Genomic DNA, 21907 nt, shown 5'->3' on the forward strand with positions numbered 1-21907 from the left:
AAATTATTCACGTACGCGTCCCAAATATACATTAAAATGATCTACTTAATAATGTTGTCAAATGACTGGCTGACATAGAAAGCACAGACTAAACCCGTGGGTCTAACATAGGCGTAACGCTTAGTAAGGATTTGTAAAAGTTCATTTCCTAAGGGGTTTAATTGGAGATGTAAGTTTTTCATGGAAATTAATATTTCTGATTTTAGTTTTAGTAAATGAGAGCGGATACAACGCTTTTGAAAATTAATCACGTGAAAGGATGAATTTGGGGATGAATTTTAATTCAGAGGTTCTTTATTTTTTATGTTAGAAATATGGAAATCGGTAAAATGTTTTGTTTATCATGTAAAAAACAGCTGTTACAGCGTTTTTATTACCCAATAAGGTCATATTAGGGATGAAAGGTTGTATCGAATATCGTATTTTATTAATTTTTGACATATGTCACACGGTATTTAAGCTTGCGCTTATGATTAAAGCTTAGTCGTTAAAGCGCTTACGAAAATTCATCCCTTAAAGAGGTAAAATTGGGGATAAAACTTTATATGAAACTTTGTCATTGTTTATCATTCTGTTTGTAAGTAAAACGTTGCAGTGTTTTCCGGTGGGATAACATATACACGGCAAGTTATAAATAACTTCATCTCCCAAGTTAAAAAGATAAACGAGGTTTTTATATCTCTTATCGTAGGAATTATTAAGACATTTCTGATTAGGTATCTGAATTACTAGACACAAATTAAAAAGATAAATCAAATAAAATTCATTCATAAGCATAATAATTTCACTGGTGGTAAGATTTTATACAAAGCCGCCTGCCCTTTACATCTACTTATAAGTTATCATCTGATAAGTAAATACTACCATCTGCTTTCTTATATTAAATTAAATTAAATTAAAAATGAGTAGAGTAAATTAAAATATGTATATATAAAACCTTATTGAGATTATTGTAATAATATATTATTATGCTTTCATTTTATCTTCAAATCCAAAATGTATCTACACATTTTCTTATGTTGTTTTATTTGTTTTGTTTTACTTGCATAACATTGGATAAAAATGTATGTAACTACAGTCTATACAATGCAAGTCTTCTTTGATAAGTGTTTACATTGTACTAAAATGTTGAAAATTAAAAAGCAATGCGGTGTGCTAAACGACGCCACGTCTGAAACTGAAATATGAAAATGAAAAATACAAAGACAACACAAGTTGAAAATCGTAGACGTATTTAAGTATTATTTTTATTTGCCACTTATTTTGAAATACTTAATGTCATTCTCCGTTACCTTCTTTTAAATTAAGCAATTTACACTTCAATACACTCAAAAGAAGGGTTTGAAAGCGATTTTATTTTATAAACAATATACACAAGTCCTTTATATTACACACTTGGAAATGATTAAATCTATTTAATCTATTACTACCAATATTAATAACCATTGGTTAATTACTTTGTACAAGGGTCATGACTCATGATGCTATAAAACGATGTGCGATAAGTTCACAAACTCAATTAAAATTTGTCGTCTAAACTTTTTACACGTGTCACATGACGCAGTCCTGATTGCATCTATATATGTATACTCATGAAAGGAGAAACTGATTAACATATCATTAGCCATAACTCTTTGGCAAAGAACCGTATAATTTTTAAAAAGGAATTTCTAGAATCGAGCACTGTGTATCGATTCGGCGGAAGTCTTTCAAAAAACATGTGGTCGTAGCCGTGCGCATATATGTTAGTTTAAAAATAGTTATGTTATTTCAATATACATACATATGGCTATATTAAAACTCTTTAAAAATCATGTTTTAAAATATTTCAATACGCTATTGTAATTTTAGGTATTATCTTGACACAATTATAACCCAGTAGTTGCGGAGTTATATCTGAATTCGAAATTATATACAGGAGAGTTGAAATTTGTTTTAATCCTTCTATATTATGCCCTCTGGCTAGATAAACTTTAGCCAGTGCGTGCAGATTTTTATTTGAAAAACACGGTTTTCTACTTAAAATAATAATATCACAAGAACAAACAACGGTAGCAAAAACATTGGCCATGCTAATATAGTGGAGTTAATAAGACTCTGAACGAAATGAGTTACTTAACATCTTTGTTGAACATTAAGCTCACATTTATATCTCGAAGTTTTGTTAAAACGCTATTCAAACGCTTTAAGTCGTACCAAGTTACCAGTCCGCCTTGTAAGCAATCTGCAACTGCAGGCCAAAGTAAAACGTTTCCATAGTTGCATGATATCATCGAGAGAATTGCTGAAGATGCTGGTTATCTGAAGGTAGAAACTGATATTAGTTAATGTTTGTTTTCGAACAGAATAGTAATTCTGCCGCTTAAAATAATTTTAAAATAAGATACGAGAAAGAGAGAGAAAAAGTAAGGAAACATAGTTAACCTAATAAATCTAAAAGCTCCGAAAGCAGACGTATAGACAAATTGGAAATAAGAGTGTTATTTTGAATGATAACGAGATGCAGAGATAGATTTCATGTACATTGAGCAGACCGTATTCTTTCCGCAGATGCAAAAATATTAGTCTTGTAGTTTCCTAAAGAAAGCAAAATAAAAAAATATCAGTATCCAAGATCAATGGATATAAGTAAAAAGAATAAGAAATGGATAATATATATAGTTTTGTTTTCTTTCCAGAATGTCCGCCAGCGGCTGACGGAATGGAACGATTTGCTTGTCCAACTCCGGACAGGCAGGGTCGCTATCGCTGTATCGATGATCACGTACTTTGCGACGGGTTCATCGACTGTCCTAACGGTGAAGATGAGGATCGACAAGCGTGCATGTTTTATAAAACGGTAAGTAACTTAGCCTGTCTCTTCAAGTATCCATCAAAAGTATCAATAAACAAGGCCCATTGAACAGAACAGATGGATCTAAAATGGCTTTTTATTGATTCCAATCGGCCTAAGCACCACTGAGTTATCACGCGCTTAACTTGTACTTATAATTTTACTCGTCCTCAAAGAAACCATATCTGCATCAACCATATGTCTACCAACGCATTATGGAACAGCGAGTTAGAATAAGCATTAACCTTAAACGGGAGATGATTTGCCCGTACGAAGGTTTACAGCTTGTTTCTGATAACATAAACGATATCAGTTCAAAATTTATTTGTCAAAATTGACTATGTTATTGAGATGTAAAAACTAATTAGTGTTGGACGTAAAAATTAATATGAGATTATACTTTCGATCCTTTATCTAGAAATTTTAGATTAGATTCAGTGTTAATGCTCAAATTCGCAGTTGTGCTTAAACTTACATTAGCGCAGGCTAACTGCTTTGATTCTAGAATTCGCAACTCACGATAAAGTACTTTCTTTTCAAATCAACTCAAAGCCATTTATAAGCAAATTACCATTTACCATTAGTAAGCAAAGTATTATATCATGAGTTGATTATAATAATTAAGAAGAAATTAAATTGAAGTTAAACTTGAATGGAGGCGCAGGCCTTTTTCAAATTAATTGAATAACTGATAATCCTATTGGAGTGTACAATAGGCGTAACGAAAATTGGTTTTAAGCCTTCATATCTCGATCAATAGATTGAAAAAAAAACATTCAAGCGCGTCTGATTTATAACACGGAAGTGATGCCTTTTTGCGTCACAATATTTTACCCAAACGTTCCTATATAAACTTATGACCAAAAACCGTAAAAAAAATTGTGTTCACTAGTCTAGCCTCGATGGTCTAATCTTGACAATCTGTGAATACAATAATTGTTGTTTAATAAACATCATAGTCAGACACACATAACATAAAAAAGTGAGTGACTAAATAACAATTGGTACGTTTTTCGGTTTTACTTGGTGGTAGTGCTTTGTGCAAGCCCGTCTGCGTAGGTACCACCCAATCATTAGATATTCTACCGCGAAAAAACAGTACTCAGTATTTTTGTGTTCCGGTTTGCAGGGTGAGTGAGCCAGTGTACAGGCACAAGGGACATAACATCTTTGTTCCCAAGGTTGGTGACGCATTAGTAATGTAAGGAATGGTAATATTTCTTATAGCGCCATTGTCTATGGGCGGTGATGACCACTTACCATCAGGTGGCCCATTTGCTCGTATACAATAAAAAAAGAACCTACAACTTCTAAATTATAAAAGATAATTATTATATGTAAAAAAAATAACATAATAATAAGTTTTTTGTTTTACGATTTTGATTAAGCTGAATCTAACTTTACAAAGCCATTGAGCCACATCTGTATCTATAAAAGATTTAACTAATGATCACGAAAACAGTAGGTAAAGACTCAGAATAAGTATTTGAATCTAGATTGAGACTATAGAAATTTAATACGGTTTATTTATTGAAATCTATTGGGTCATCTTCATAGCATAAAAAGATCATTTTTTCATAAATGTACCTATGTACTTATTTTTATTAATATTATGTCACCAATTTTCAGACAAAAGCCCACCTAGATGTTCTGGCCGACGCGCTCCTGCGGTGGGCGCGCGGCCGTTAAGTGAAGCACCCCTACCGGACCCTGAACCTGCAGAGCTGACCTTAATACATTCCAACGGCGCTGCACAAATAGACTGACAATTAATCGGAAATGTGCAACCGCGTTCAGTGAATTCCCATTAGAAGTATTTGGACGCAACCAGTCATATTAACTAGGAAATGCGATGAGCGTAATGAAACATATCAAGTAGTGGTGCAATCTGACAAAAACATAACCACTTAAAGTGTAGTGTAAGGATTCCGTCAGCGGACTGATCCGAAACTGAAAACGATAGGAACCGTTGTAATGCGTGAGCGCGGAATGTACGAATAACATGTCATCGAGAGTAAGCTAGTAATGCGACCTGGTTACGTCCTAATAATCTCTCTGCAGCTGATTTATTTCTCATTTCGTACCTTCTAGCACTTATTAAACTAAAATGTGAGACTGGTAGTCGACATTGTTAGTCGGTAGAACTTACATAATATACATAAATAAATATTTTAGAAATTATAATTCTTCATTTGACGAAAAATAAATGTTATTATGTATCTATCGTTAAAGTATTTATTCACTCAATCTATTTATTCTATATTAAGTTATTTAATTCCTTATTATGAGGGTTGTAAAGTAAATAAGAGATCGGTAAATATGTGTATATAGCTAAACCTAATGAAATATTTGTGTTACAATTATTCGGCCTATTTTTCGAAAACGGTGACTGTTTTCAATACTAAAATACTTTTGTGAGCAGTCACCGAATGCAAGACTTATTTTCATTTTGTCATATTATATAATATGTTAGTATCATGAAAATATGTGAAAACAAACCTTTGAAACGAAGCGACTTCATTCAGGCAGCTAATAATATATTTAAATAATCCTATAAATTCAATAAATTATCCATTGTTTTATGTATTTATGTGTGTATTTATAAATTATGTAGAATTTCAAATAATTAGCATAAAAAGCTATGACTGAAAGATCTCCTTAGAATAATTTGCCGAAGAAGTCTGAGTTATTATATCGAGTCTTTAGTATTACTTCTTATTTGTACTTACGTTCAGAAATTTGCGATATAAAATTATTTTATATTTTGCAATTCTCAAACAACGCATTTATGTTTTAAGATTTATAAAATAATTGAATTTAAACAATTACTGCATGTGCATTAAACGATAAAATTCAATGGCGAATTTAATAAATGATTTATTTATTTTATAACTTAATAATTTTTTTTAGTATATTTAAACGTACTTATATAAATAAAATCTGTTACACAATAAGTTAATTTTATTTCGAACTATAGTAAAATATTACAAATGTCAAAATTATAATGTCAGCACTAATGTTTGCATCCTAAAGATATTTAAAGAACCTAAAAATATTATTCAATTTATGTCAAATATATTAAATGTTATCTATATTGATAGTTTTAAAGCAAAATGTGTAGAAAATATATTATACACATAAATATGCATAATATTATGGATTTACTTATAAGATATTGTTGAATATAATGTAGTATTAATTATGTCAGCATAGAGTCATTCTATTATTATAATTAATATTATATAATCTATTGCACAAATAACTCGTGGTAGATCGTACGATGTATTTGCACCATATTTTTGTGAGTAGATTAGATTGATATCTTATTTGAAATAATATATTATCTTTTTAGTATGTAAGAAATTAAATAATCAATTTTAGGATAAAAATTAAGATAAATTATTATTACAGTAATAAATTTTAAACCGATAACCGATGCAAACCTTAGTACAGTAATGATAAATATTTTTGTGATTAAGGAGGCACATCAAAACATCATATACCGTTTAGTTTTCCTTAAATATATAAAATTCCTCAAAAAATAATAGATACATATTAACAGTTAATTAAGAATCAAATAAATACCGTAGCAGTCTGATAGAACGAAAGTTCTTGAGCCATCAGTCTCTGCGGTATTTAAACTCATAATCCATTAAAAAAATCTCAAGCTGTTTATTTTGTATGTAAATAATGCTATGTATGTTTTGATGTATCACAAAATATTTATCATGCATAATGTAATAAAAGGAAAATAATATATTCTATTATATTATTATTTATTTTACATCAATTAGATTCATGATTTTATTTTATAGTAAATATAGTTCATAAAAACTATATTTACTTTACAATACCAACATTGTTGATAAGTTATAAATAATTTTACATAATGTTATTATATTCGCCATTGAATAATCTATGCATGATATAATGTGTCAATTAAGTATACACTTTAACAAAAAGTTAACTAGCCGATTAAAATATTGTGGAAACAGCATACACAAGATTATTTACTTCTTTATGTTTTAATTTATGAGACTATTCGGCAACACATTGTTCAATTATGTTTAATGAATAGTATGACATAAATCACTTTAATCTTGTTTCCTAAATGTGTATGATTTATTAGGAATAAAATTAATGCTATTAAATATATTAATGTAATTGCACTCAAAATTTGCCTGTTTCGTATGTGCACAGCAATTTATTGTGATATTTTTAATATTATAGGTTAAGGTGCAAGTCATGATCTCAAGTATAGACTAAAATACACCTATCAATGTGATTATTAATTTATATACGTGTAACATGATACATTCGTGCGGGTCTGTATGAAATACGGGCTAAACGTGTTAATATTTAGGCTTGCGGACAGCCATTTAAAAGCTGTTTAACATTGGATGTCGTTTTCTCAATTTAACTATACTTTTACCACTTTCTATTAAAAAGCCATATCTGTTAAGTTTATATTTAAAAAAATGATTTAGAAACGTTTAGCAATTTTTTGTCAATTTTATCTATTTAAGATAGTAACATAATACAAATCGATACAGCATTATTTACTTTCTTTTAAATGAAGTCTCAATGGTTAGCTTTTTGTGTTTTAACTTAAGCGTAATTCTGTGAAGTCTTCGCCTAGCTTTATTATAAGTATTTGTCTAAATAATGTTTCAACTTGTGAATGTAATGCAAGCACAAAATGCAGTACGCACAGACAAAAAATATGCTGTACTGTACGTACTTATACGCTTGCTTTTGAGAATTTAAAATAGCCGCAAGTAATTTTTAAATATCAAAATGCTCATTAGTCAATCTCGGTTTGAATAACGTGTTAAATAAATATTCTTATAACATTTTCAAACACCTTGTCAAAGGTATCTTACTAAAATCTCTACGCTCAATTAAGACAACTTTAAAGAACTTGCAAATCAATGAACTTTATTGTTGAAATACCATATTTTTAGACACACTTGTAGTTGTTAACCTTTTTATTTTCAAATAGATTACGCATAACAGATTTACACATTGATGTATGCAAACGTATATGCTATTTTCAACTGAAACAATTGTATGATTTCATCAGCTGTTTTCAATAACACTGTTTAAAAAGGGCAACTATTTTTGTAGATACTTATATACGTTTGATTACCACTAGATAGAGATTTACATATATTTTCTCATAATGTTATGTTTGCCAAAAGACAAACAATAAATGTTACAGTGATGACCACACAAACTTAAGAAAAATATGCTGAAATTTTGAGACCATTTAAACTTCTACAGATTGATAATTGAATTTGTAAAGCACTATCTTTAAATTTTCTGAAATTTTTCACTCGGGCTACTCGCTTGACTCGCCTCCGTGAAAAATAGTCGGTCTGTCTATGTTTAATTAAAACCTAATGTCCTCACCGAAATCATTCCAGTCTACGTCACACTCATGTTCCGTAAGCGTAAACACATGATTTACTATACTCTTGGAGAACATTCCTATCTATAACTTTCAACAGTGTCATTGATGAGTTGCCTTTACAATCGTAGAATATGTAAGCAACTCACGTGGCGTTTATCTTATAACGACTACGCTATTTTGTAGGCGTAATATACTTTTGGACTATTTATTATGTATTGTTAATTACTATATATGTTGTATTAAGATAAAAAAATCGAAAAATAAAAATAAATGTTAATAAATGCCTCAGCCAGATGATATGTGTTTTCTCTTTTTCCTTTTGTAAATGATATTACACACATCTTCTGTATCAATAATCTTATTTTGTAAACTAGTTTTATTTTCAAAATGCTTTAAATTTTGCTACGATAAAAGAACATAGCCAACTCTAGGGATAATCATCTTTAAACGAATATCTAACTAGGTACCTACTCATAATACCCGGCTACGTAATATAGGTAACTTTGAGTAGAGTAGTTATTATTATATAGTAGTATTGTACATCACGTTTAAAAATCACTTTAAAAGTATAAATAAATTCTACTAAAACTAATTTCATCTTTTGTAAAAATGAAAGTAAAAGCAAAATTACAACAAATAAAGTATGTCATTTGCTATATATATTTAACTTTACTTTCATTAAACTTTTCATTTATATACATAGTCAACAAAAACCTCAAATTAGTTGTAAATACTTGCATGAAACAAAATAATATTTTAAATTCCCTTCCAATGGATATGAGTCTAATCTAATCTCAATACATTTAATTGAGTTTATTAAATTAATTTAAAGCTTTTAAACATCTTAGTCGTTGATTTGTAGAACTAATTATTTATTTGCTGTCTAGTTTGTCAAATAATAAAATATTAAAAGTATAGTCCTAAATTAGGAATATTATTGATAATTAAAATAACAAATATATTTATTGAAATTATGTCTGTTCGCTGATCAAAGTTATTTTTTTTAATTTGACCAAAACTAAACGTTCATTGTTATCTGTTGCGTTCCCATCATGTTATAGGCAAATAAGTTAAGATGATGATGGCTGATGGCTCAAGAGATTTTCAGAAAGGAAGATTAAGTCTCAAAAAATTGGTAATTTTATATCTAAGGTATTAGGACATTCCTAATAATTGTAATAATTGTAATAATTCCTATTATGTAGGTTTAGAATATAAAACAAATATTTGTATAAAATTTCAGTGATTTTCTTTCAGTATATACGGAGAAAATAGTGTAAGCCAGATGGACAGACAGATTCAACAGAAATTCTATGGGAACTGAGGGAGCTCTAGAAGCGGACATAAACTAAGATGTGGAACTTTTAAGTCCATAAATATTTCGATTTATAAAGTTATACTATAATATTATTTTAATGATTGTTATCGTAATAACTAATCAGCAGTTATTGCTTACTTTTAGTGAATAGAAAAAAACCGGACTAGTATTAGGTAGGTATATTCCGTCTGAAGATAGAGTGTATATATTAAGGAAGCATTACAATTACTTTCATAAAATTACACTAAAGTTACTATTACAATCATAAAATTCATAGCTCAATAAGTATCTGGTTACGACAGGTAATTACAAAATTCAGACATTTAAATGTTCCAAATACCTATTTAATATATGCTAAGAAAAATAGCCGAGATGGCCCAGTGGTTAGAACGCGTGCATCTTAACCGATGATTTCGGGTTCAAACCCAGGCAAGCACCACTGAATTTACATGTGCTTAATTTGTTTATAATTCATCTCGTGCTCGGCGGTGAAGGAAAACATCGTGAGGAAACCTGCATGTGGCTAATTTCAACGAAATTCTGCCACATGTGTATTCCACCAACCCGCATTGGAGCAGCGTGGTGGAATATGCTCCATACCTTCTCCTCAACGGGAGAGGAGGCCTTAACCCAGCAGTGGGAAATTTACAGGCTGATTATGTTTATTATGTATGTAAGAAAAACCAAAGCAAAATAGATGCTAACGGAACGGCGACGATTAGATTGCAACAGTCGAGCAGAGCCACGAACTTCTAGTCGTACGTTCTACAGATACTCGCGCAGTATAAATTCGTTTTCCTCAGCCATGATTTTAGCTGGCAGGAGTTGTGCCAAGCAAGTACAAAGCAAAGACTACATAAAATTCCCATCAAATGTGTTATTTGTTAATAAACTTCATTGTACAACACAAACATAAAAAAACAGAAATCTTAGGACTAAACACAAAAAAAAACAAAAATAGAAATAATACTCAAAACTAAAATATAAACAATTATTTGATGTGTTGTACCTTACAACGGGCGGACTTATGGTAATTAGCCATCTCTTCCAGACAACCCAATCTGAGAGATATTTTTTGTTAAAGCATCTTTGTCGACGGTAGCCATAAGCTTACATACAAATATTTACACACTAATACTAATAAATATTTTAAGATAATAAAATGTTATATATAAGGAAATTAATTGAAGTCGTCTAAATTATTATTTAGGTAATAATTTTTAAATGTTGAAATTGACTGTGATTTTTTTTTTTACTGGATGGGCATTCCATAACTTTATGGCCTGTACAGTAAACTATATCAAGAAACCCTTAAGAATACTCGACACCTCACATCGTATATTATATTTATAACATGCTTCGACTGTAACCGATGACCGATCAGTTTTGAAACTACATTAGAAGCATTAAAAATACCTAACCCAATTTTATAGTTATTGTCGTATTAGTTAAAATTATAAACTGTTTGATTTTCTTATCGTATGATTGATGATTTGTATTGAAATCCTTCATAATAACGAATATCATGCGTTTCATACAAAAGTAAAGTTATTCCTTGTTAATGTTAAATATATTTTAACAAGCAATAGGTGAAAGTTCACACCAAACGGGAAGACACAAACAGCCGCTGACTTTAAACAGCCTCATTTTCGCCTCTAGTGTGACGTAGAGATAAATTGAGAGAGTTTTTCGTTCACACTGAGTTCGGCTGACTGACGAGAAGTTCAGCTAAGGTCAGCCAACCACGGAGTGGTGTATAATTACAGTAGGCCTCTGAGAGTAAATGATTAAACACAGCATTATAACGTTTTTTATTTATTATCCGTTTGGAGTGGACGGAAAATTTAATATGTATGGAAAAGCTGACGCTGACTTTATGTAAAATGTGAACGCACGTTAACTTCTAAATAGTTAGACATATAAATAACTTTTAGTTAAATTATTTCTAGAATATTGTTTTAAAAGGAAGTAATTTCTCTTATGCTTTTAAAACCATGCTCACCTTTACTTAGAAGCATAATCGGTTTAAAACGTTTCTTGTATGTTTGTTTATTTTTATATTGCCTGTCACTTTATCGTGCTATAGAGTATAGACTTAATACTCTGTAATGTGAAAAATAAACAAGTCTCGTTGACGTTGACAGCCGACGAACACTGACAAGCCTTTGTTTTCATCTCCAAGGTTGTTAGTTGGAGCTTAGTTCGGTGTATTTAAAGTTAATAAAGCGGTCGCAATATCGTCAATCATAATTTTTTTAAAATGTCGACTTGTGAGTCTCAGAAAACAGAAGCGTCTAAAGACAATGTTTCGACTAATTCTGTCGATGAAGGTTTGCCTAGAGAATTAAGCCAACTGAGCCTTTCTAGTGCATCAAATCCAGATGAATTCCATTGTAATAAAGGACATTCCGAAACGACAATGAAAAATATTTATGGATACTATCAGTCACAAAAGCTTTGTGATGTTGCGTTAATAGCTGGGGGTTGCAGGTAAGGACGAGTTCATTTAACATAACGAGTTATTGTCTTTTAATAAATCGATAAACGGTTCTTTGTTTAACGGGCACTAGCATGTAGATATGTAGCATTCATATTATTTTACTAAAACATATAGAAATATGGTCTTTCGTTCATAATGCACACTTCAATTATTACATTTTATTCAATATTTAACTTAAAAATCTGCATTCTTCTTAATTTTTTTGCAAATCATAATGTATAACTACCAAGTAGTTATTATATTGTATATATTAATCAATGAGCATTTCATTGCTAATTTAACAAGTTTAACTTTTGTAACAGGATTCCAGCACACAAAGTTGTGTTAGCTTCTTGCAGTGAGTACTTTGCAGCCATGTTTACAGGCTCCCTAAGAGAGGCTCAGTCATCAGAAATAACTCTAGAACGAGTTGATTCACAAGCACTTAGATCACTTGTTCATTATTGCTATACAGGCATTATAGGTATTTTAACATTGATATAAATAAATTCCTTTGTTCTTTTAAACATTATGCAGCTTAGTATCATTCTTCACATTTTATTTGCAGAGTTAAGTGAGGAAACAGTAGAGATCCTCCTGTCAACAGCAAGCTTACTCCAATTACATTCAGTTACAAAGGCTTGTTGTGATTTCCTTGAAAAGCAGCTGGATCCTTGCAACTGTTTAGGAATTGCTTTCTTTGCTGAACAACAATCTTGTATGGGATTGCACAAAAGTGCTTTGGAGTATACATACCAACATTTCATGCAGGTCTATAAGAATGTATTTAAATGTTATGACCACGCTTGTGCCTTCAAAATATTATACTATATAAAATCATTGGCTTATTATTTATATATAAAGTGATTTCTTAAATTTTTAGGTTGTTAAGCACCAAGAGTTCCTTAGCTTGCAATCTGAACAACTATCTAATTTACTAAAGTCAGATGATCTCAATGTAGTAACAGAAGAAAATGTTTTTGAAAGCCTAATGGCTTGGGTACAACATGACCATGAAAATAGACAAGGCCATCTACCAACATTATTAAAGTTAATAAAATTGCCTCTTCTATCATCAGAGGTAATTTAATATTCCTTTTTTTCTAATATATTTAATCATCAATCATAAAAACACTATTTTATTTTAAACAGGTAAAACAATGAATACTATCATTATATGCAACAACTATTTTAATAGCAAAGTATTATTGCCATTTAATACTGTACATTATACTTATAAGGTTAAATGATTTTGTTATGGTTCATTACATTGTAATTAGATTCAATGATTAATGATTCAAACATTTTTATATGTGAAGTTTGCTCATTGTTGTTATTTTTTTTTATATCATTAATGTAAATAAACAAAGTATGTTCTAATTAGCAAGTGGATAGAGACTTTAAGGTTTCATAATAATCATGTAAAAATATTTTTTTATTTTTTTATACCCTTCTATAAAAAAATCAATGAGTTATTTCATCGACTCATTTCAGGTCTGAGGTATTTATTTCGGAACCTATGATAGATTTTTGACAATCAATAAACTAGTTTGCATTATATTCAACAATGATTTTGACTACACTACCTATAATTTTAAAATATGAAGTTTTTAAATATTTCACAATTTATATACTTATATATGGTTTCTGCAACTGTTAACATTTTTATATATTTCAGTATTTGATTGATAAAGTTGAACATGCATGTGGTGAAGTACCCGAATGCCAACCACTAATAATGGAGGCCGTTAAGTGGCATTTATTGCCAGAGAGGCGATCAATGCTATTCTCTCATAGAACAAGACCCCGGACATCGACCATTGGAAGACTTCTTGCTATAGGTGGAATGGACGGCTACAAGGTGAAATAAAATATTTTATTTCTCCCTAATAATTCATTCTCATTAGAATATTTTCGTTTTTTATTTTATTGATTAAACTTAATATTATTGAGAATTAAACCATGCTATACATATGCTGCACATATTTACTAAGAAGCCAAAAAGAATAACTTTATTTAAAATGGCTTAGTGGACAATGATCTAACATTGTAAACAATATTCTCAATATTTATATGTTACTATCATTTTATTAGTTTTATTATTTATCTATAAATAATTATGTTCCTTTTTGTTATTATGTATAAATTCAGAATTCAGCATCCATTAAGAAAATTCATTTATTATTAATGTGAGACTAATGCAGTCAATCCATAGACCGTGTTTTATCTTCAATCAACTCAAGCAACGTCCAAACCTGTAAGTAGCGAAACAAACAAAGAAAACCGTTTGCTAAAAAAAAACTTACGATAGTAATGTTTATAATTTTAGGGCGCAAGTAACATGGAGATGTATGACCCGAGGACGAATTCTTGGACACCATTTATGAGAATGGGGGCTCGACGGCTGCAGTTTGGTGTAGCAGTTATGCAAAACAAACTCGTTGTTGTCGGAGGAAGAGATGGACTTAAAACTCTTAATACGGTATAACGTTTTAATCCTACATTTATTATATACATACAGGCTATGTATTCACTAATCGCCTATGTAATGTATTACTAGTATAGTTGTAGACAATATTGATCCCTTTCATTTTTTAACACATATATGGCAGTGACTTCAAATGATATAAGTTTCATTCCATTCCTTTTATGATAATAAATACCCGATAATTTTCCACGTTCACATATTATATCGACAATATTCATGCTCTGTTTGGTTGAAGTCTAAATAAATACGTACTTTATAATTATCACTATTGATTTCCTAGTCTTGTTTAGTAACTATTTACAATATACATATCCTGATATTATTATAGAGTACCTCAGCATAGATCCCACTCTAAAATAGCCTTCTTTCGTACTGTCAAATATCTTATCAAAGACAATGAGATTTAGACACAATATGATATATTTTTCACACATACATAATAGCCAATCAAATTTTTATTTCATATTAATTTATCAGTATTTAAAACAACTTAAGTACTAGTACGGTATAAAGGACACATTTTAAATAATTAATACATATTTTGAGTAAAAGTAAACTTGTGTAACAAACTTCTGGTATTTTTATCATGCAATGTGCTCGCAAATGTACCCATTCATCATAATATATTCTACCGCCAAACAGCATTTTGAAAACTACGAATTATTCGTATTTTTCAAAATCTTACATTCGAAAATAATCCTTTTATTAAATAAAAAACGTAAATAAAATATAACTTTAATGTAATATGATGATGAGCCGAGATGGCCCAGTGGGAGCCGAGATGGCCCAGTGGTTAGAACGCGTGCATCTTAACCGATGATTTCGGGTTCAAACCCAGGCAGGCACCACTGAGTTTTCATGTGCTTAATTTGTGTTTATAATTCATCTCGTGCTCGGCGGTGAAGGAAAACATCGTGAGGAAACCTACATGTGTCTAATTTCAACGAAATTCTGGCACATGTGTATTCCACCAACCCGCATTAGAGCAGCGTGGTGGAATATGCTCCATACCTTCTCCTCAACGGGAGAGGAGGCCTTAGCCCAGCAGTGGGAAATTTACAGGCTGATTATGTAATATGATATAGCTAATTTAATTATAATAATATTTCTTGATCATATATAAAAATGCATAGAAAGTCGATTTATTTGAAACAATTAATCGTCGAACTTATTTAATCAAACATTGTAATGAAACGGACGTTGAGCGATATGCTTTATATTTCGTCACGACTTCAATTTACAAACCGTAGATTCAACTTACGTAACGCGTCACTGATACGTTACGTACTCGTACCTATATCCTAACTAATATTATAAATGTGAAAGTGAGTTTATGTGTTTTTTTCTACTCGACCGATCATCATAAAATTATGCATACACGTTGTCCGAAATACGGAATAGGACATAGGGTAACTAACTACCCTCCCTCCCTAACATACGTGGGTGATACCGCAGGCGAAATACTAGTACCTACATAATAATTATCTTTAGAACTACGATAACGTTTCTTTACATATTCATTAGGTTTTCACTAGGTGGTAGGGCTTTGTGCTAACCCGTCTGGGTTGATATCACCCACTTATCAAATATTCTATGAGTATCCAATATTGTTGTGTTCCGGTTTGAAGGGTGAGTGAGCCAGTCTAACTACAGGCATGTCCCTTACATAAGATCTTATTTCCAAAGGTTGGTGGCATATTGACAATGTAAGGAATGGTTAATATTTCTTTCTATGGGCGGTGGTGACCACTTACCATCAGGTGGCCCATTTACTCGCCTACCTATAGCACAAAAAAAACATATACCACATTTTTGTAACACAAGTTAAGTTAAATTCAGCTCACTTGCAACATACATAATATGCCTTCCTTATTATGTACGAATATGTTGCAAATATGAACACGCGATCTTAAATCATAAAGTGATTTAGGTTGTGTAATATAATAATAATTTCCATTTGTATACGTTTCTAGGAAGTACACTATTTGTACACACTTTAACTAACGGAATCAAAATCGTATAAAACTTTATTTAAGAAGTCATATTTTTTATAATGTTATAAGTTAATATACTTAAGTCATATTTTTTATAATATACCAACCGTAAATCTACGATTGATTTTAAAGTCAATAGTTATATGGACTGTTAATTTAAAAAAAAGACTATGAACGTTTATTTACACGCTACAGAAAAAAAATGAGTACAGAGCTTGCAATAGCGGCCTCATCACTAATAGCCAATGGCGGAAGAGTAAAGATGAATAAACTTTAGATTTACATATTCCATGAGATTTCCTTGTAACTCTGCAATATTATGCACTACAAAAAGTCTTGATTAGTTTGTCTTTGGTTATAATATAACACTCTTCCACTTAACTACTTATAATATGCTCTGTCAATTCAAGGTCAAAGATGTAAATATATATTATTTTTATGTTTTTTAAATTTAGTTTTGTTCTAAAATTATGAATGGCTAAAGTAAAAATGTTTAAAAATTATAACAGGTGGAGTGCTTCGATCTGACGTCATTGAGCTGGAGTACGTTAGCACCGATGAACACGCATCGCCACGGACTGGGAGTCGCCGTGCTCGGGGACGGACCCAACTGCCCCATCTACGCCGTAGGGGGACACGACGGATGGATTTACCTTAATTCTGTGGAGAGGTATCATTTGAAATTGTCATTGCTTGAATTATAGTATAGTATATAATCATAATAAAAATGTAAAGTAGAAACTGTTGAATCGAATCTAATAAAAGTTGTTAACATCTTAATGGGGAGGACGATAATAATTACCAGTGGGTCGCCCGCGAAACTTCGCGTTTATTCAACAGAATCTTTTAGGAATTTCGAAACCTATGACAGGTTTTGTTTTGATTTCAATTCATTGTAAACTGCAAATCACACATCAACATTTGGCGCCAAAATGATGAAACCTTTTTCAAATTATTTTTTTATTGTTATTAATTCAGTTAGAACTGGAGCTTGTCGATAACAGTTTACTTTAATTTTGTAAATACAATACTTATTGTAATTTATCGCTTACGACAACGCTTCTGGTGAATGTTCCTTCTCCATTAATGCTCCATGCTGCGAGTTGTTGTCAAATTGCATCTCGAGGAAGTTTTCAGAGTGAACTCGAGACATTGTAACGTATAGTTGACCGTGTGAGGAGACGGGGCTCGGCAAATAAAAGCCGACATGGCAAATGCCAACTTGACTGGCGAGACTTCAGAAGGAACGTTGTGTTTGAAGGTGTGAGATCGATGTTGCGATAGCCTACATGGCTTTTCACTTCATGTGTATCAGCACTAAGAGAAGGAGGAGGAGCTGTGTCTACGGACAGTCCCATTGAACATTCCCATTTCTATTAAACTACTGCCACAAACATAAAACAGTATTTTTTTTTAGTATAGTCAGTCATTTTTCTTTATATTAACGTCAGAAGCAAAATAATAATACTATACTACGAGATAAACGTGTACATAAACTCTCGTGGTGTTATAACATCTTCACCACTTCACACATTTTTCAAAGTTATTAAATTTTTTTTATTAAAATACAAATCAAAGAACAACTTAGTAGGTTCGCACGAATTTCATTTGTTTTTTTTTTTAATACAGCCATATCAAAAAAAGTAGCTCTAACCGGCCTGTTTCTTTCCAGCCGGCTTTTTTCGCCGGCTTCTTTCCGCTCTCTAAAAATGATTATTTCTTACATCGTAACAATTTATTAAATGGCAATCCAGAATACTCTTTAATTTCACATCATCTACAGCTGCAGCTCGTCAAAACGAGACCATATCCGGCTTTTTTATAAGCAGCTATCGTCCCATAATCACTGGGACAAAAATCGGCTTACGCTATTAATATATAAGATGTCGTCCTGACTGATTTCGACAAATCTGTGAACATAACTCCCCAATCTTACGTGACGTGTGTGTGTGCGGCAGGTGGGACGCGTGCTCGCGCTCGTGGACCATCGTGTGCCCGATGGCGGGCGCGCGCAGCACGTGCGGCGTGGCGGCGCTACGCGGGCGGCTCTACGCCGTGGGGGGGCGCGACGGCGGTGCCTGCCTGCGCTCCGTCGAATGCTACGACCCCGCCACCAACCACTGGACCAACTGCGCGCCCATGACGCGTCGGCGCGGCGGCGTCAGCGTTAGTATACCCCGTCCTGTATACCTTACTGTTGCTATTGTCGACTTGGCGATGAATGGCCAGTGCCGGATTTAGGGGAGAACAATCGGGACAACTGCCCTAGGGCCTAAAAAAGAGAGGGGTAATATATAATATGTTTAGATATCTAGTCAAATTATAATAATAATTAATTACTGTTTTAAAAGTTGCTGAGTAAATATATTATTGACAGACCTGACAGAGAAATGAAAATGTTCAAATTAATTTGTAAAATAATAATTTGGGCCTCCGCTTCTGTTGGTCCAGGGCCTCCACTCCTTTGTGGATCCAGGCCCTCCAGACCTTTAAATCCGGCTCTGTGTATGGCAGAGAAAATATGTGTTACTCCTGTATACCCTTATATATATGTGTTACTCCTGTATACCCTTATATATATGTGTTGCGTCCGTGTATACTAGCCCAGAGCTCTCAGTCAGTCAGGTCAGTCAAACAGAGTATGCAACGGCAGGTGTGCGCGGCGGGCGGCTTTCTGTACGCGCTGGGCGGGCACGAGGCGCCGGCCAATACGGTGGGAGGGCGGCTGGCCTGCGTGGAGCGCTACGACCCCGTCACGGACACGTGGATCCTGCTGGCGCGACTGTCCTACGGCCGGGACGCCATCGGCTCATGTCTGCTGGGCGACAGGATCGTCGCCGTCGGTAAATATACAGATATATACGTACGCGTATGCTGTTTAGTTCTTAAGAAAAAATATTTCTGATATTACTTAATAACGCCTATTAATCCATAGATTCAGAACTTGTACACCGTGGTAGCTTAGCTAGCATACCATACCAATACTAAGGTATTTTGGAAAGTAACAAAATTGTACACCAAAGTGGTACTAATACTAGTGGGGGTAATACACCGTCCTGTAGATCCATTACTGTCTACATATCAAAATAGTAAATCACACTACACTTAACGATATCAAAAAATCGAAGTGAGCCTAAGTACTTGCAAAGTCATGTATTTTATTGCATTTTTTTTTAAATATTGTTTTTCCCTATCGACCGAATATTTATTTTAATTATCAAAACATTTAAATTGCGAAAAGTCCTTGAAAAAACAAGACCCTTTATAAAATTCACAAAAGCGTCCCCCGGCCGGCACGTGTAGTATGTGTGTGAGTATGTGTGTGTTGCGTGGCAGGCGGGTACGACGGCGTGCAGTACCTGTGCGTGGTGGAGGTGTACGACGCGGAGGCCAACTGCTGGCGCAAGCTGGCCCCGCTGAGCACGGGGCGCGCGGGCGCCGCCGTCGTGGCCGTGCCGCCGCCCCGCAACCTGTTCTGATACTCGCACCACCAGCTGGTCGTCTACGTCGTCGGCTGAGCCGCCAGGTGAGGCGAGCCGGGCTCGCTCGCGTCCATACATGTCAGACTTGCCCGTCGATGTGCTCGTTGTGTTCTAGAATTTTCTATAGAAAACTTTTGAAATGTACATCTCCGTTTCTCAGTCGTTGATCACTTGACGTATCGATTATCGGTCATTTTCATACATTTTTCAATAATATAAAAATAAATTCGTCAATCGGTTGTCAGGTCCGCTGGTTAACATTCGCCCGTTCGAAAGCGAAGACGTATTCTATAATTAATTTGAGAATGTATATCTAGTTCCTAGTATTTTGGTAACTAAAATAACATCGTAAAATGTTTTTGAAATAAGAAGTTGAGATATTTTTGTCTTCTATATTCGATTGGGAAATTGTTAATCACGCTCCTGAACCACTGACGTACCCCTGAAGGGTATAACTCTATATATTCTCCTAGAAAGTATATTTTAAGGTGTTCATTACATGTAAAAACTGCACGACTGCATTTAGATGTATTTTAATACTGTAATCTTTACTCTATTGTATAGATAAAGTAGACCTCCGTTATTCAACAGAGATCTTACAAAGCATTTTTAGCTTATTAAATTTGATGTACTACAGAATATCTTTGAAGAGCTCTTTGAAGAGGATTACCTACCTTGTAAACCTTTAAAGTATCTAGAAAACTGTGCCGACATATCGAACACGTGACGATATAACAAGTTGTAACATGTTCATGTTTATAAATATTCTCCGTAAATACCCTTGCTTTGCTGATATCAGATATTTAGGGGGGCAAGGGCCGGTTTACCTAAGGGTCTACTGTATGGGTAAGAATAGAGATTGAAATCTGGAGAGTGAATAGTTTTATATTTTCGTGAAATGTATAATTAATCATCACTATTTTCGAGTATAGATTTAAGTTATTTTTCTGCACATTTTACACGTGAACGCGTAGGTAACGCGCCAGATCTTCACCTCATTGTAATTTCTATTACGGATGGTCTTTTTTGACGATTTTCTAGTATTAGATAGATAAAAAATTGAAATTTATTCATTGCAAATGAGTATTTTTCTATGCATTTGAATTTCCTGGATGTTCAGAAGGTACAACAGACACCGAACGGTTTTATTTGAAACTTGCACAATATCATAATTTACTTAAACCAATAGAAAATTATTGTTCCATTACAGTGCTTTCATATACCTATTATAAAAGTTAATTTGAAAACTTAATAATTGTAATATTGCATATAGGGTTCCGAAGTATCAACTCTCAACAATTATTTCCATTTTAATTGAGGTATGTTTACTTATATATAACAATTGATAAATTAAATAACACGTTAAATGTTAAGTAACTAATATTGCAAGCAAAACATTATCTTTTACAGGATATTTTATTACATCCGCGTTGACCTAGTTTGTTGTAGGCTTACTAATGAAATGATCATTTGATATTTGAGTTCAATCTCTGTACGGATCGAATAAATGTTATTGTTTTTTTTCTCTCAATAAATTCTCTGTAAAATCCCAGAGTTTAGAAATTAGACATCACATAACTGGCTGTCGTAATCTATATATATATATATATTAAAATCTATCATTCACCAAAATATGGAAAAAATATACACAAGTACTCATTAGTTGACAAAGTTATAATTATATTCTAGGAAATGACAAAAACATTAAGGACTATTCAATTCTATCTCTTCTATCAACTAAAGATGGCCGCCTCGCGCCCGCGTGTCATATCTTTTCTTATGACACGTCGTCTGTCCTGTGACGTCACTTCCTCGGCGACGTTACTCAAACTTCGTTCAACAATAATATATATATTTATAAATAAATACTGGTTGCTAAGCTTTGTGTATTTGAAAAATA

General features: G+C 32.6%; 2 protein-coding genes across 3 annotated transcripts in view; both read left to right on the forward strand.

The window, feature by feature from the left end:
- Positions 1-5734, forward strand: part of Jeb (jelly belly) — an 89832-nt gene extending 84098 nt beyond the window's left edge. The window contains exons 3-4 of the mRNA XM_026642850.2: positions 2679-2839; positions 4463-5734. Of these exons, the coding sequence (XP_026498635.1) occupies positions 2679-2839; positions 4463-4522 (221 nt within the window). The 3' untranslated portion in view covers positions 4523-5734. The remainder of the gene's footprint in view (positions 1-2678; positions 2840-4462) is intronic.
- Positions 5735-11711: 5977 nt separating this feature from the next.
- Positions 11712-21616, forward strand: LOC113403496 (kelch-like protein 5). 2 transcript variants are annotated; one of them, XM_064216192.1, is made up of 11 exons: positions 11712-12054; positions 12367-12527; positions 12612-12814; positions 12927-13124; positions 13722-13904; positions 14259-14300; positions 14373-14525; positions 17035-17195; positions 18484-18691; positions 19179-19368; positions 19862-21616. In XM_064216192.1, exons 1-11 carry the CDS (start codon positions 11825-11827, stop codon positions 20002-20004), a joined length of 1872 nt encoding a protein of 623 aa, XP_064072262.1. In that variant the 5' UTR covers positions 11712-11824; the 3' UTR covers positions 20005-21616. The 2 variants fall into 2 exon arrangements, with proteins under 2 accessions (XP_064072262.1, XP_064072263.1); XM_064216193.1 differs by lacking the exon at positions 14259-14300 and having other exon boundaries at positions 19862-21614.
- The last annotated feature ends 291 nt before the right edge of the window (positions 21617-21907 follow it).

This window comes from Vanessa tameamea, chromosome 11 (genome assembly GCF_037043105.1).
Source record: "Vanessa tameamea isolate UH-Manoa-2023 chromosome 11, ilVanTame1 primary haplotype, whole genome shotgun sequence".
NCBI lineage: Eukaryota > Metazoa > Arthropoda > Insecta > Lepidoptera > Nymphalidae > Vanessa > Vanessa tameamea.

Excerpts from the sequence above, each read along its gene's own strand:
- LOC113403496 (XM_064216192.1), top strand. The coding sequence starts at position 11,825 with ATGTCGACTTGTGAGTCTCAGAAAACAGAAGCGTCTAAAGACAATGTT. Across the intron at positions 12,055-12,366 it reads TTAATAGCTGGGGGTTGCAG|GATTCCAGCACACAAAGTTG; the intron begins GTAAGGACGAGT and ends CTTTTGTAACAG. Across the intron at positions 17,196-18,483 it reads TACCTTAATTCTGTGGAGAG|GTGGGACGCGTGCTCGCGCT; the intron begins GTATCATTTGAA and ends TGTGTGCGGCAG.